The sequence below is a fragment of the Hyla sarda genome, chromosome 2 (assembly GCF_029499605.1).
Source record: "Hyla sarda isolate aHylSar1 chromosome 2, aHylSar1.hap1, whole genome shotgun sequence".
NCBI classification, from domain to species: Eukaryota; Metazoa; Chordata; class Amphibia; order Anura; family Hylidae; genus Hyla; species Hyla sarda.
The window spans coordinates 85,600,158-85,616,186 of record NC_079190.1 but is presented as its reverse complement, the minus strand read 5'-3'; the positions used below and the strand labels follow the sequence as shown (position 1 = coordinate 85,616,186).

Genomic DNA, 16,029 nt, shown 5'->3' with positions numbered 1-16,029 from the left:
CCCCCGCGATCTGCAACTTATCCCCTATCCTTAAGATAGGGGATAAGTTGTAAACCACTGAGTCACCACTGGACTACTCCTTTAAGGTTCAAATGGGCTGAGTCCTTAAGGGGTTAAAGTAGTTATAGTCCTATTGAACTCTGAGTGAAATTAATCGACTATACCCAGTACAATACTGATCTCTTACGCAACTACAAAAATTATGTGATGGAATTTCAAGGTTCGACCTAGCAAGACTGACATTTGTATATGTTTAACCAAAGTGATACTGATGGGACTTTGAACAGTGGGTGGAAGCTTGGTCAGCGATCCACTGGTCACACAAGAAGTCATCATAAAGCTGCAGCTTAACAGACAGGATCTCCATTCAAAAGGCTGAACAGCTTCAAGTTTAAAGTAAGTCAAACACTGTATTTTTGACAAACATATGGTAAACGCTTTTCTATGAAAAACAACGAAACTGAAAGAAATAAGCAAAATTAAAAATACAAATTTGATCTTTAATAATGTCACACAGCTTAATTTCAAAGGGCCAATTCAAGGAGTGCTACCTAAACTTATGCACTGTATAGGTTACAAAGCTGGAATATGTTACACTAAATTATTAGACACCCAATGGACTAAGTGCAAAACTGAAACATTTTGGGGGAAAAATTAATAAGAATTTGAGGATTTGGGTTGTTTTTACGCCATTTACTGTGCAGTAAACTGACATGTTTGAATTATTCAAGTCCGTACCATTACAACAATTTCCAATTAAAACTCTAACAAAGCTACTGTATATGGGTCATAATAGAGTGGGTTCTTATTTTTCTACAGAGTTGTGTGAAGGGTAAATTTTTTGTGCAGTGATCTGTAGTTTTTTATCAGACCATAGTGCCAAGCATCAGGCTTCTTTCCATTTTTTCTGGCCTATGTGACGCAAAAAACAATTCCGTATGCGTCAATACCAAAATGTATTTATTTATTTCACGTAAATTTTTATTATGGAGTTTTTTTGGGGGTTTTAAAAAACACTTTTTAGTCCCTCTAGGGGATTTGTGTAAGCAAGTATTTGATAGCAATGCAATGCTATTCCACTGATCAATTGCTGGTATAGCTGATAGTATAGCATGTTAGAGCAGATCACTAATAGCAGCCGGAACGGCCTGATAAAGGCTTTGGGTGGCCATGAAAAGGGATCAGCTCCCTGCCATTGTATCACAAGAGCTGATCTTACCCCCTACACCATCAGTGACGTGACCTATGACAGCTATAGCCGGCATCAGTGATCCCGCTGTACTGGGTACTGATGGTGGCTGTCAGCTGCTGAACTCTCAAGCCCACTCCATAAATCCTTCATGGTCCCATCATGGAAAAATATGTCATGGGTTATTAAGGTGTTAACACATTTCTAATGAGAAAGGGTTTTGAGTTTTTCTTTTCCTATTTTCTTAATAAAGTTCTTGTACTTTTTTTTATTAACATTTTCAGTCCCACTAGGAGACTTATCCATGCAATTGCTTGATCATTCATATATTGCACTGCAATACTTCTAAATTGTAATGTTTTCTGCCTGTCTGTGTTGAAATGAATCCTAATGGGTGTAAAGAGATTACAGACCTGGAAATTGTTATGAGGCCCCTAGCTGTTATGTCCACACAGTGACATACTGAAATAGTATTGGGGGCACAGAGTGTGGTGAAAAACCTCTGTCTAACCAATACTGACTGTACCATTTAAAATGTTTGATATCTGGGATCAGAGTTGGAACTCTTGGCTCCTCAGCCTACACTATGCAAACACCATAGATGTACAGTGTTTCACATAAATATACTTCCACTTGTGACATGGCACTAGGCAGGAAGGCGTTAACTCCGTGCACAAAGAAAGCCATGCAGTCATTGGTAGAACATACATAATTCATGTAGATGTTGCCCCAGTTTACAGACTCCCTGTATGGTTCTTTATTTCATACCATGCTCTGTCCTAAAATGCTAAAACAAGAAGGAAGAGTGCTCCATAGTGTAAGATCGCCACTGAAGGGTTCAGGTTTAAAATATTGAGACCCTTACTGAAGGTGGGTGTGTGAGCTCACACACAACAATGGTCTGCGTGGGTGAGTGGATAAATCTGGTCTGCAGCCTCCTCGACCTGGACTTAACAAGACAGGAGAAAGGACTTCCCACGGGGTGGTGGGGGATATCGGCGCTGACCAAGATCGGACACGTCCGGCGAGTAGAATTTTTATTAAAATGCAGCGCGTTTCACCGCGCTTGCGCGGCTTCATTTAATTTAATAAAAATTCTTCTACTCACCGGACGTGTCCGATCTTGGTCAGCACCGATATCCCCCACCACCCCGTGGAAGTCCTTTCTCCTGTCCTAAAATGGACAGAGATGTCAGCAGAGAGCACTGTGTTTCAAAAAGAAAATAATTTCCTCTGTAGTATTCAGCAGCCAATAAGTACTGGAAGGATTAAGATTTTTTAATAGAAGTAATTTACAAATCTGTTTAACTTTCTGGCACCAGTTGATGTCAAAAAATTAAATAAAAGTTTTCCATCGGAGTACCCCTTTAATGTACAGTAGGTTTCATCATGTGATTTCTTTTCTGTTGATGTTTCTTCCAGACATGGATCTCATATTGCGTTGTTTGATTTTTTCTCTGTTACATCAATCTCTGTACAGCAAGCCGTATAACATAGATGGGTTATTAGAAAATGGTACTGGAGCCATTGAGTCTTTGGCGAAACCTCTCCAGGATATTTCTACAAAAGACTACTCCTGGGCAAAAGGAAACCAGACATGTAGCCAACTCCTAAAGGATTGCAAAGAGTTTCTTGACCTTCTGCCGTCTTCTTCATCGTGGATGCTGAAACCTGTTCTGGCGCTGGGGTTTCTACAGGTTGGATGTTTAACTGAACAGGAGCCTTTCTTTTTGGATTTGATTAAGGATAAAAATGCAAGAACATTGTTTAATATAATGGCTGAGCAGACAAATAACTCTATACACCCAACCACCACTAACTCTCACAAGAGCCAACCAGATATTCAGAAGCATGACTTACTCAGATTCAATTTAGAGTCTCTTTCTATTGATGCTCAATCTATATCACATCACATGCATTGCTCTGAGATCCAACAAGAGCAGCAGGATGTTCTCTTGAAAGGTTCCATTCTCAGGTCTCATTCATCCCTACAACATGCGATGGACCACTGTGATCGGGTAGGCCCGGTTTGTGCCGGTGTTACGTCTGATACCTTGGGTCAATTTAAAAGTGTGGCAAGGAACGGTGGGTATATCATACCTCATGTTGGATCAAAGCTTTGGCTGCACCACTGTACTGCTGGACTCCTGAGAAGGCGTTCTACTGATCCTGAGTGCCATAGTGAAAAGGAACTGCGCATTCATAATGTAATGCAATGGATTCCAGTAGTCAGTGGCTATTACAATGCTGGGAGTGCAATTTATTATGCCACACAAGGATGCACTGCTCAAGCAGAAGACAGAGCCATTGACGCTTCCATTGATCTAGGCTATGACGCTTTGTTTACTGCCACTGGGGGAGTTTCTGGAGCAGTAAGTGCAGGTGTAGGTATGGCTGTAAAACCTCCATTAAGAGATGGTGTAAAATCAGCTATAAACTACTTTAAAGCGCAATGGTCAGGTTGACCATACTGCTTTATTTTAGTAAGTGTGCAGACAGTGACAGCTAGTGATGCACAATAATGGCACAATAAAATGGCTGTGGTCATGAGGTATAATGTACAGATTTATATACTCTATAGACAATTAATGCTCAAACTATGGGCTAGGGCCATGTGGATTCTTCTAGTATAACAAATAGAATGTGTGAATACAAGAGTCATAGATTTAATTCACAAAGCTGATGTTCTCTTGTAAACTGAATAATTTGGAATCTAAATTTTTTTTAAAGTCTCCCTGCATGTCGTCAAAAGATTTAACCCCTTAACGACAATGGACATAATGTACGTCATGGTGACGTGGTACTTAATGCACCATGACATACATTTACGCGCCGCCATGATCGCAAGCACCGGAGCGGTGCTCGCGTCATGCCCGGCAGGTCCCGGCTGCTATCAGCAGCTAGGGACCCGCCGGTAATGGCGGACATCCGCGATCGCGCGGATGTCCGCCATTAACCCCTCAGATACTGATCAGTGCTATGTCCTATACATAGCACTGAACAGTATTAGCAATCAACTAATTGCTATAAATAGTCCCCTCTATAAATGTGAAAAATCCCCTCCCCCAATAAAAAAGTAAAACGTCAGTTTTTCCCATTTTTACCACCAAAAAAGCATTAATTTTAATTAATTTAAAAAAAATGTATACACATATTTGGTATTGCCGCTTGCGTAAAAGTCTGAACTATTAAAATATATTGTTAATTATCCCGTACGGTGAACGGTGTAAATGTAAAAAAATAAAAAAGGCCAAAATTGCTGCTTTTTTTGTCACATTTTATTCCAAAATTTTTTTATAAATTAATAAGAAGTAAAACCTAAGCAAAAGTGGTACTGATAAAAACTACAGATCATGGCGCAAAAAATGAGCCCTCATATCGCCCTATATACGGAAAAATTTGAAAGTTATAGGTGGTCAAAATAGGGCAATTTCAAACATACTAATTTTGTTACAATGGCTTGAGATTTTTTTTAAGCGGTACAATTATAGAAAAGCATATAACATGGGTATCATTTTAATCATATTGACCCACAGAATAAAGAAAACGTCATTTTTACCGGAAAGTGTACAGCATGAAAACAAAACCATTAAAAATTTGCTAAATTGCTGTTTTCTTTTCAATTTTCCCACATAAATATTTGTTTGGTTGCGCCGTACATTTTATGGTAAAATAAGCAATGTAATTACAAAGCACAATTGGGGACGTAAAAAACAAGCCCTCATATGGGTCTGTGGATGGAAATATAAAAAAAAGAGTTATGATTTTTAGAAGGCGAGGAAGAAAAAACAAAAATGCAAAAATAAAATTGGTCTGGTCCTTAACCCCTTAAGGACCGAGCCCTTTTTCACCTTAACCCCTTAAGGACCAGGCCATTTTACACCTTAGGACCAGAGCGTTTTTTGAACATCTGACCACTGTCACTTTAAGCATTAATAACTCTAAGACGCTTTTACCTATCATTCTGATTCCAAGATTGTTTTTTCGTGACATATTCTACTTTATGTTATTGGTAAAATTTTGTCGATACTTGCATCGTTTCTTAGTGAAAAATTCCAAAATTTGATGAAAAAATTGAAAATTTTGCATTTTTCTAACTTTGAAGCTCTCTGCTTGTAAGGAAAATGGATATTCCAAATAATTATTTTTTTTATTCACATATACAATATGTCCACTTTATGTTTGCATCATAAAATTTACGATTTTTTACTTTTGGAAGACACCAGAGGGCTTCAAAGTTCAGCAGCAATTTTCCAATTTTTCACAAAATTTCCAAAATCACAATTTTTCAGGGACCAGTTCAGGTTTGAAGTGGATTTGAAGGGTCTTCATATTAGAAATACCCCATAAATGACCCCATTATAAAAACTGCACCCCCCAAAGTATTCAAAATGACATTCAGTCAGCGTTTTAACCCTTTAGGTGTTTCACAGGAATAGCAGCAAAGTGAAGGAGAAAATTCACAATCTTCATTTTTTACACTTGCATGTTCTTGTAGACCCAATTTTTGAATTTTTACAAGGGGTAAAAGGAGAAAATGTATACTTATATTTGTAGCCCAATTTGTCTCGAGTAAGCACATACCTCATATGTCTATGTAAAGTGTTCGGCGGGCGCAGTAGAGGGCTCAGAAGCGAAGGAGCGACGAGGGGATTTTGGAGAGTACGTTTTTCTGAAATGGTTTTTGGGGGGCATGTTGCATTTAGGAAGCCCCTATGGTGCCAGAACAGGAAAAAATACCCACATGGCATACCATTTTGGAAACTAGACCCCTTGAGGAACGTAACAAGGAATAAAGTGAGCCTTAATACCCCACAGGTGTTTCACGACTTTTGCATATGTAAAAAAATGTTTTAAAAATGTCACTAAAATGTGTGTTTCCACCCAAATTTCACATGTATGCAAGGGTTAATAGCAGAAAATACCCCCCAAAATTTGTAACCCCATCTCTTCTGAGTATGGAGGTACCCCATAAGTTGACCTGAAGTGTACTACGGGCGAACTACAATGCTCAGAAGAGAAGGAGTCATATTTGGCTTTTTGAGAGCAAATTTTGCTCGGGGGCATGTCGCATTTAGGAAGCCCCTATGGTGCCAGGACAGCAAAAAATACCCACATGGCATACCATTTTGGAAACTAGACCCCTTGAGGAACGTAACAAGAAATAAAATGAGCCTTAATACCCCACAGGGGTTTCACGACTTTTGCATACGTAAAAAAAAAAAAAAAAATTCACTAAAATGTGTTTCCCCCCCCCCAAATTTCACATTTTTGCAAGGGTTAATAGCAGAAAATACCCCCCAAAATTTGTAACCCCATCTCTTATGAGTATGAAGGTACCCCATAACTTGACCTGAAGCGCACTACGGGCAAACTACAATGCTCATAAGAGAGGGAGTCATATTTGGCTTTTTGAGAGCAAATTTTGCTCGGGGGGCATGTCGCATTTAGGAAGCCCCTATGGTGCCAGGACAGCAAAATAACCCCCACATGGCATACCATTTTGGAAACTAAACCCCTTGAGGAACGTAACAAGGGGTACAGTGAGCATTTACCCCCCACTGGTGTCTGTCAGATCTTTGGAACAGTGGGCTGTACAAAATTTTTAATTTGCGCAGCCCACTGTTCCAAAGATCTGTCAGACACCAGTGGGGGGTAAATTCTCACTGCACCCCTCATTACATTCCGTGAGGGGTGTAGTTTCCGAAATGGGGTCACATGTGAGGTTTTGTTTTTTTTGCGTTTGTCAAAACCGCTGTAACAATCAGCCACCCCTGTGCAAATCACCTCAAATGTACATGGTGCACTCTCCCTTCTGGGCCTTGTTGTGCGCCCCCAGAGCACTTTGTGCCCACATATGGGGTATCTCCGTAGTCGGGAGAAATTGCATTACAAATTTTGGGGGGCGTTTTTCCCTTTTACCTCTTGTCAAAATGAAAAGTATGGGGCAACACCAGCATGTTAGTGTAAACAAATTTTTTTTTTACACTAACATGCTGGTGTAGACCCCAACTTCACCTTTTCATGAGGGGTGAAAGGAGAAAAAGCCCCCCAAAATTTGTTAAGAAATTTCTCCCAAGTACGGCGATACCCCATATGTGGCCCTAAACTGTTGCCTTGAAATACGACAGGGCTCCAAAGTGAGAGCGCCATGCGCATTTGAGGCCTAAATTAGGGACTTGCATAGGGGTGGACATAGGGGTATTCTACGCCAGTGATTCCCAAACAGGGTGCCTCCAGCTGTTGCAAAACTCCCAGCATGCCTGGACAGTCAACGGCTGTCCGGCAATACTGGGAGTTGTTGTTTTGCAACAGCTGGAGGCTCCATTTTGGAAACAGTGGCGTACCAGACGTTTTTCATTTTTATTGGGGGAGGGGGGCTGTGTAGGGGGCTGTGTATATGTAGTGTTTTTTACTTTTTATTTTATTTTGTGTTAGTGTAGTGTAGTGTTTTTAGGGTACCGTCACACGGGCGGGGGGGGGGGGGGTTACAGCGAGTTTGAGCTGCCGCGCAAAATTTGCTGCATCGCAAACTTGCAGCCTGATACTCACTGTAAGCCCCCTGCCCATGTGAATGTATCCTGTACATTCACAGTGGGGGGGGGGGGACCTCCAGCTGTTGCAAAACTACAACTCCCAGCATGCACAGTCCATCAGTGCATGCTGGTAGTTATAGTTTTGCAACAGCTGGAGGCACACGGGTTGGGAAACACTGAGTTAGGAAACAGACAATGTTTCCCAACCAGTGTGCCTCCTGTTGTTGCAAAACCACAACTCCCAGCATTCTCAGGCATGCTGGGAGTAGTAGTTCGGCAACATCTTTAGAGCTAGATGTTGCCGAACTACAACTCCCAGCATGCTTGGAGTTGTAGTTTTGCAACATCTGGAGGACTACAGTTTGCAGACCACTAATACAGTGGTTCCCAATCTGTGCCCTTCCAGATGTTGCAAAACTACAACTCCCAGTATGCCAAAACTGTCCAGGCATGCTGGGAGTTGTAGTTCTGCAACATCTGAAGGGCCAGATGTTACAGAACTACAACTCCCAGCATGCCTGGACAGTAAGGGCATGCTGAGGATGTGTAGTTTTGCAACATCTGGAAGGGCACAGTGGTCTCCAAACTGTGGACCTCCAGATGTTGCAAAACTGCAACTCCCAGCATGCCCAGACGCCAAGGGCTGTCTGGGCATGCTGGGAGTTGTAGTTTACAGGGTCCCTTTACAGCAATGCATGTCGCTTTACGGCGACGTGCATTGCTGTAAAGGGCCCGACCGCGGCTGAAGATCTACTCGCCTGTCTCCTCCGCCGCCGTCTTCATCGCAGGGATCCGGGTCTTCAGGGACGAGGTAAGTACCGGGGCCGGTCCCCAGCACTCCCCCGCCCCCCGCCGCGTCCTCCGGTCTTCCTCCCGTCCTCTCCGGACTTTCAGGGGCCGGGCAGGGCAGGAGGAAGTAACCGCCCCCCCCCCCCCTGCGATTGGTCGGTTAACTAACCGACAGATCGCAGGGGATCGGAGGAGGTGGCAGGCTTGCCACCTCGCTCCGATACTTCAGCATGGTCCTGGCTGTCTGTGACAGCCGGGATCATGCAAAATTACCGGGCGGTCGGGTCCCAGAGACCCGATCAGCCCGGTATCGCCGCAAATCGCAAGGGCGATTTCCCTTGCGATTTGCGGCGATCGCCGACATGGGGGGCCTACATGGCCCCCCCTCGGCGTGTGCCCTGGATGCCTGCTGAAGGATTTCAGCAGGCATCCAGTTCCGATCTCTGCCCGGCGAGCGGCAGAGACCGGAAAATGCCATGACGTTGTGGAACGTCATTGGTCCTTAAAGCCCAGGGTGCCATGACGTTCCACAACGTCATTGGTCCTTAAGAGGTTAAGGACCAGAGCATTTTTTGCAATTCTGACCACTGTCACTTTAAACATTAATAACTCTGGAATGCTTTTAGTCATCATTCTGATTCAGAGATTGTTTTTTCGTGACATATTCTACTTTAACATAGTGGTAAAATTTTATGGTTACTTGCATCCTTTCTTGGTGAAAAATCCCCAAATTTGATGAAAAAAATGATAATTTAGCATTTTTCTAACTTTGAAGCTCTCTGCTTGTAAGGAAAATGGATATTCAAAATAATTTTTTTTGGGTTCACATATACAATATGTCTACTTTATGTTTGCATCATAAAATTTATGAGTTTTTACTTTTGGAAGACACCAGAGGGCTTCAAAGTTCAGCAGCAATTTTGAAATTTTTCACAAAATTTTCAAACTCGCTATTTTTCAGGGACCAGTTCAGGTTTGAAGTGGATTTGAAGGGTCTTCCTATTAGAAATACCCCATAAATTACCCCATTATAAAAATTACACCCCCAAAAGTATTCAAAATGACATTCAGTAAGTGTATTAACCCTTTAGGTGTTTCACAGGAATAGCAGCAAAGTGAAGGAGAAAATTCAAAATCTTCATTTTTTACATTCGCATGTTCTTGTAGACCCAATTTTTGAATTTTTGCATGTGGTAAAAAGGAGAAAATTTTTACTTGTATTTGAAACCCAATTTCTCTCGAGTAAGGACATACCTCATATGTCTATGTTAATTGTGCGGCGGGCGCAGTACAGGGCTCAGAAGGGAAGGAGCGACAAATGGTTTTTGGGGGCATGTCACCTTTAGGAAGCCCCTATGGTGCCAGGACAGCAAAAAAAAAAAACACATGGCATACCATTTTGGAAACTAGACCCCTCAGGGAACGTAACAAGGGGTAAAGTGAACCTTAATACCCTACAGGTGTTTCACGACTTTTGCATATGTAAAAAAAATATTTTTTTTTTTTTACCTAAAATGCTTGGTTTCCCAAAATTTTTACATTTTTAAAAAGGGTAATAGCAGAAAACACCCCCCAAAATTTGAAGCCCAATTTCTCCCGATTCAGAAAACACCCCATATGGGGGTGAAAAGTGCTCTGCTGGCGCACTACAGGTCTCAGAAGAGAAGGAGTCACATTTGGCTTTTTGAAAGCAAATTTTGCTCTGGGGGCATGCCGCATTTAGGAAGCCCCTATGGTGCCAGGACAGCAAAAAAAAAAAAAAACACATGGCATACCATTTTGGAAACTAGACCCCTCGGGGAACGTAACAAGGGGTTAAGTGAACCTTTATACCCCACAGGTGTTTTATGACTTTTGTATATGTAAAAAAAAAATTTTTTTTTTTACCTAAAATGCTTGTTTTCCCCAAAATTTTACATTTTTAAAAAGGGTAATAGCAGAAAATACCCCCCAAAATTTGAAGCCCAATTTCTCCCGAGTACGGCGATACCCCATATGTGGCCCTAAACTGTTGCCTAGAAATACGACAGGGCTCCAAAGTGACAGCGCCATGCACATTTGAGGCCTAAATTAGGGACTTGCATAGGGGTGGACATAGGGGTATTCTACGCCAGTGATTCCCAAACAGGGTGCCTCCAGCTGTTGTAAAACTCCCAGCATGCCTAGACAGTCAGTGGCTATCTGGCAATACTGGCAGTAGTTGTTTTGCAATAGCTGGAGGCTCCGTTTTGGAAACAGTGACGTACCAGACGTTTTTCATTTTTATTGGGGAGGGGAGGGGGGCTGTGTAGGGGTATGTGTATATGTAGTGTTTTTTACTTTTTATTTTATTTTGTGTTAGTGTAGTGTAGTGTTTTTAGGGTACAGTCACACGGGCGGGGGGGTTCACAGTAGTTTCTCGCTGGCAGTATGAGCAGCGGCAGAAAATTTGCCGCAGCTCAAACTTGCAGCCGGATACTTACTGTAATCCTCCGCACATGTGAGTGTACCCTGTACGTTCAGATTGGGGGGGGGGGGGGGGAATCCAGCTGTTGCAAAACTACAACTCCCAGCATGTACGGTCTATCAGTGCATGCTGGGAGTTGTAGTTTTGCAACAGCTGGAGACACACAGGTTGTGAAACACCGAGTTTGGTAACAAACTCAGTGTTTTGCAACCAGTGTGCCTTCAGCTGTTGCAAAAGCTACAACCCCCAGCATGTACGGACAGCGGAAGGGCATGCTGGGTCTTGTAGTTATGCAACAGCCGGAGGCATACTACATTGGCTGGGGATGCTGGGGATTGTAGTTATGCAACAGCTGGAGACACACTGGTTTGCTACTTAACTCAGTGTGCCTTCAGCTGTTGCAAAACTACAACTCTCAGCAGTCACCGACAGCCAACGTGCATGCTGGGAGTTGTAGTTATGCAAACACCAGATGCACCACTACAACTCCCAGCATGCACTTTAGCTGATTGTGCAAGCTGGGAGTTGTAGTGATACAACAGCTGAAGGTACACTTTTCCATAGAAAGAATGTGCCTCCAGCTGTTGCAAAACTACAAGTCCCAGCATGCCCATAAGGGCATGCTGGGAGTTGTGGTGGTCTGCCTCCTGCTGTTGCCCTTTTTGCATGCTGGGAGCTGTTGCTAAGCAACAGCAGGAGGCTGTCACTCACCTCCTGCTGCTGCTCCGTCGCAGGACTGTCCCTCGCCGCCGCCGTCGCTCCTGGGGCCCCGATCCCAACAGGGACGCCGGGGATCGGGGTTGTCTTCCCGCACCCGCTCACATCCTCCGGAAGAGGGGCGGAGCGGGTTGCGAGAGTGACACCCGCAGCAGGTGCCCTGATTGGTCAGCCGGGAATCCGGCCGACGAATCAGGGCGATCGTGAGGTGGCACCAGTGCCACCTCACCCCTGCTGGCTCTGGCTGTTCGGGGCCGTCTCTGACTTGTCCAGCGATCTGCGGCAATCGCCGACATGGGGGGGCATAATGACCCCCCTGGGCGATATGCCGGGATGCCTGCTGAATGATTTCAGCAGGCATCCGGCTCCGCTCCGGCTAGCGGCGGGGGCCGGAAATGCTCAGGGCGTATCCATACGCCCTCGGTCCTTAAGGACTTGGAAACGGGGGCGTATGGATACGCCCTATGTCCTTAAGGGGTTAAAGGGTTATTCCAGGCAAAACCTTTTTTTTTATATATATCAACTGGCTCTGGAAAGTTAAACAGATTTGTAAATTACTTCTATTAAAAAATCTTAATCCTTCCAATAGTTATTAGCTTCTGAAGTTTTCTGTCTAACTGCTCAATGATGATGTCACGTCCCGGGAGCTGTGCATGATGGGAGAATATCCCCATAGGAACTGCACAGCTCCCGGGACGTGAGTCATCAGAGAGCAGTTAGACAGAAAACAACAACTCAACTTCAGAAGCTAATAACTATTGGAAGGATTAAGATTTTTTAATAGAAGTAATTTACAAATCTGTTTAACTTTCCGGAGACAGTTGATATATATATATATATATATATATATATATATATATATATATATATATATATATATATATATATATATATATATATATATATATATATATATATATATAGTTATTAGCTTCTGAAGTTGAGTTGTTGTTTTCTGTCTAACTGCTCTCTGATGACTCACGTCCCGGGAGCTGTGCAGTTCCTATGGGGATATTCTCCCATCATGCACAGCTCCCGGGACGTGACATCATCATTGATCAGTTAGACAGAAAACTTCAGAAGCTAATAACTATTGGAAGGATTAAGATTTTTTAATAGAAGTAATTTACAAATCTGTTTAACTTTCCAGAGCCAATTGATATATATAAAAAAAAAGGTTTTGCCTGGAATAACCCTTTAACCCCTTAAGGACACATGACGTAAATGTACGTCCTGGTGCGGTGGTACTTAACGCACCAGGACGTACATTTACGTCATGTGCATAACCGCGGGCATCGGAGCGATGCCCGTGTCATGTGCGGCTGATCCCGGCTGCAGATCGCAGCCAGGGACCCGCCGGCAATGGCCAACGCCCGCGATCTCGCGGGCGTCCGCCATTAACCCCTCAGGTGCCGGGATCAATCTGTATTGATTGTAATTGATTGTAATCTGTATTGATCCCGGCATCTGCGGCAGTGCGCGATTTAAATGAATGATCGGATCACCCGCAGCGCTGCTGCGAGGATCCGATCATTCAGAACACCGCACGGAGGTCCCCTCACCTTCCTCCTTCCCGCACCCGGCATCTTCTGCTCTGGTCTGAGATCGAGCAGACCAGAGCAAAAGATGACCGATAACACTGATCTGTTCTATGTCCTATACATAGAACAGATCAGTATTAGCAATCATGGTATTGCTATGAATAGTCCCCTATGGGGACTATTCAAGTGTAAAAAAAAAAAAAAAAATAAAAAAAATATTTAAAAATGCAAAAGTTAAAGTAAAAAAAAAAGTGAAAAATCCCCTCCCCCAATAAAAAAGTAAAACGTCATTTTTTATCCTATTTTACCCCCAAAAAGCGTAAAAAATAAATTTAATAGACATATTTGGTATCGCCGCGTGCGTAAATGTCCGAACTATTAAAATAAAATGTTAATGATGCCGTACGGTAAACGGCATGAACGTAAAAAAAAAAAAAAGTCAAAAATTGCTACTTTTTTAATACATTTAATAAAAAAAAATTATAAAAAATGTATTAAAAGTTTTTATATGCAAGTGTGGTATCAAAAAAAAAGTACAGATCATGGCGCAAAAAATGAGCCCTCATACCGCCGCTTATACGGAAAAATAAAAAAGTTAGAGGTCATCAAAATAAAGGGATTATAAACGTACTAATTTGGTTAAAAAGTTTGTGATAGAAAAGTATGTAATAATGGGTATCATTTTAATCGCATTGACCCTTAGAATAAAGAACACACGTAATTTTTATCGTAAATTGTACGGCGTGAAAACGAAACCTTCCAAAATTAGCAAAATTGCGTTTTTCTTTTTAATTTCCCCACAAAAATAGTGTTTTTTGGTTGCGCCATACATTTTATGATATAATGAGTGATGTCATTACAAAGGACAACTGGTCGCGCAAAAAACAAGCCCTCATACTAGTCTGTGGATGAAAATATAAAAGAGTTATGATTTTTAGAAGGCGAGGAGGAAAAAATGAAAACGTAAAAATTTTATTGTCCGAGTCCTTAAGGCCGAAATGGGCTGAGTCCTTAAGGGGTTAAGGCCAAAATGGGCCTGGTCCTTAAGGGGTTAATTGGTTGTGCTAAGATCTCCACCAATTAGGAGAACAAGCGGGGATAAGTGAGCAGCAGCGCGCTTTACTCCCGGCTCACAGCTATCTGTCTTACTGCTCCATTAGGGCTCTTTCACACAAGCGGATTTCTATTCAAACCCGCAGTGCATCTCCCATGGGGTGGGGGTGAACTATTAGGGAAGCGGTTAAATCACATTCATTTGCTTAGTTACATGGTTAGTATGGTTGAAAAAAGACATATGTCCATCAAGTTCAACCAAGGAATTAAAGGGAAGGGGTATGGTTGGATGAATGGGAAGGGATATGATTATATTTCTGCATAAGCATTAATATTATTTTGTTCTAGGAATGCATCTAACCCTGTTTCTGCTGTGACCAGTTCCTGAGGTAGACTGTTCCATAAATTCACAGTTCTTATGATAAAGAAGGCGTGTCGCCCCTTTAGACTAAACCTTTTCTCCAGCCGGAGAGAATGCCCCCTCGTCGTTTAACCTGGAACAGTTTTTCCCCATATTTTTTGTATGGGCCATTGATATACTTACATACATTGATCATATCCCCCGTTAAACGTCTCTTCTCAAGACTAAACAAATGTAATTTTATTAATCTTTCCTCATATCGAAGAATAGTGACTTATTTTTTTTTTTTTTTTTTTACACTTTTTTTAGACCCCATAGGGGACTATTATGATGCAATCATTAGATTGCATACATTGTTCAATGCTATGTCATAGCATTGATCAGTGTTATCGGTACTCCATTGCTCCAGCCTGCTCAGGCTGACTGGAGCCTTGGAGAATCGATTGGACGAGGAAGAGGCAGGTAAGGGCCCTCCCGCCATCTTCTCAGCTGATCAGGACATCGCGATTTCCCCGCGATGATCCCGATCAGCTCCACTGAGCTGCCGGGACTGTATTTTTTGTCAACTTTGATCATGGCATCTAAAGGGTTAATTCCAGGCCAATGTCTGGCTTTAGTCACGGATCCTTGCTGCTAATGGGACCAAAAGGATAAGAAGTGAGCTCAGCTCCTGAGCTCGCTTCATGGATCTGCCACACGGCCGCGCCATATATATACAGCAAATCCGTCATCATGGCGGTGAACAAGGTGCAAGATTTTACATCCTGTATGTAGAACCTGTTATATCCACGGGCACATTTAGCTATTACCCATCTAGACTGTGTGATCATACCCCAGGAGCATTCGGTTTTCATCAAATAAAGCTTATGCAGTTATACATTCGTTTTGACAATATAATTTCTATATGCAATTTCAGCTAAAAAAAATCTGTTGTGGTCATGTGATGGACACAGAGGTGAAGGATAGTACGGAGACCGTATGTGTGCAGTGGAATGAAATTCACTGTGTAATATAATTAAAAAGTTACTTTTATTCTGTATATTACAGCAATACAAAATTTATACAAAAAAGAAAAAGTGTTGCGACCGCACCACAATGGACAGAAACTGACCACGTCTCAGGGCTGCGCTAACTCGACCAGGTCCTCGGTATAAGGGGTGCAGCGTGTAACAGTGTTCAAATAGACATCAAGTAGAAAGAAAAGCCGCACTCACCGGTCCCCGGGAACAACGCAGCTTTATTTCAGAACTTCATGGCATGCAAGCGAATGACACATGGTCCAAACAGCAGCAGGTCATACTTTGTGGTGTAACCAACACCTGAGAAATATTCTGTGGTGTTAGTTCTAGACATAACTTAGAATTAACCTCTTAAGGACCCATGACTCCTATGAGAAA

The 16,029-nt window shown here is 42.5% G+C and overlaps 1 protein-coding gene across 1 annotated transcript; it reads left to right on the top strand.

Moving 5' to 3' along the window:
• The first annotated feature begins 335 nt into the window (after window positions 1–335).
• Window positions 336–3,694, top strand: APOF (apolipoprotein F). The gene is made up of 2 exons (XM_056562381.1): window positions 336–396; window positions 2,612–3,694. The coding sequence occupies exon 2, from the start codon at window positions 2,614–2,616 to the stop codon at window positions 3,652–3,654; it is 1,041 nt and encodes a 346-aa protein (XP_056418356.1). The 5' UTR covers window positions 336–396; window positions 2,612–2,613; the 3' UTR covers window positions 3,655–3,694.
• The last annotated feature ends 12,335 nt before the right edge of the window (window positions 3,695–16,029 follow it).

Coding starts and splice junctions, on each gene's coding strand:
- APOF (XM_056562381.1), top strand. CDS start 2,614: ATGGATCTCATATTGCGTTGTTTGATTTTTTCTCTGTTACATCAATCT.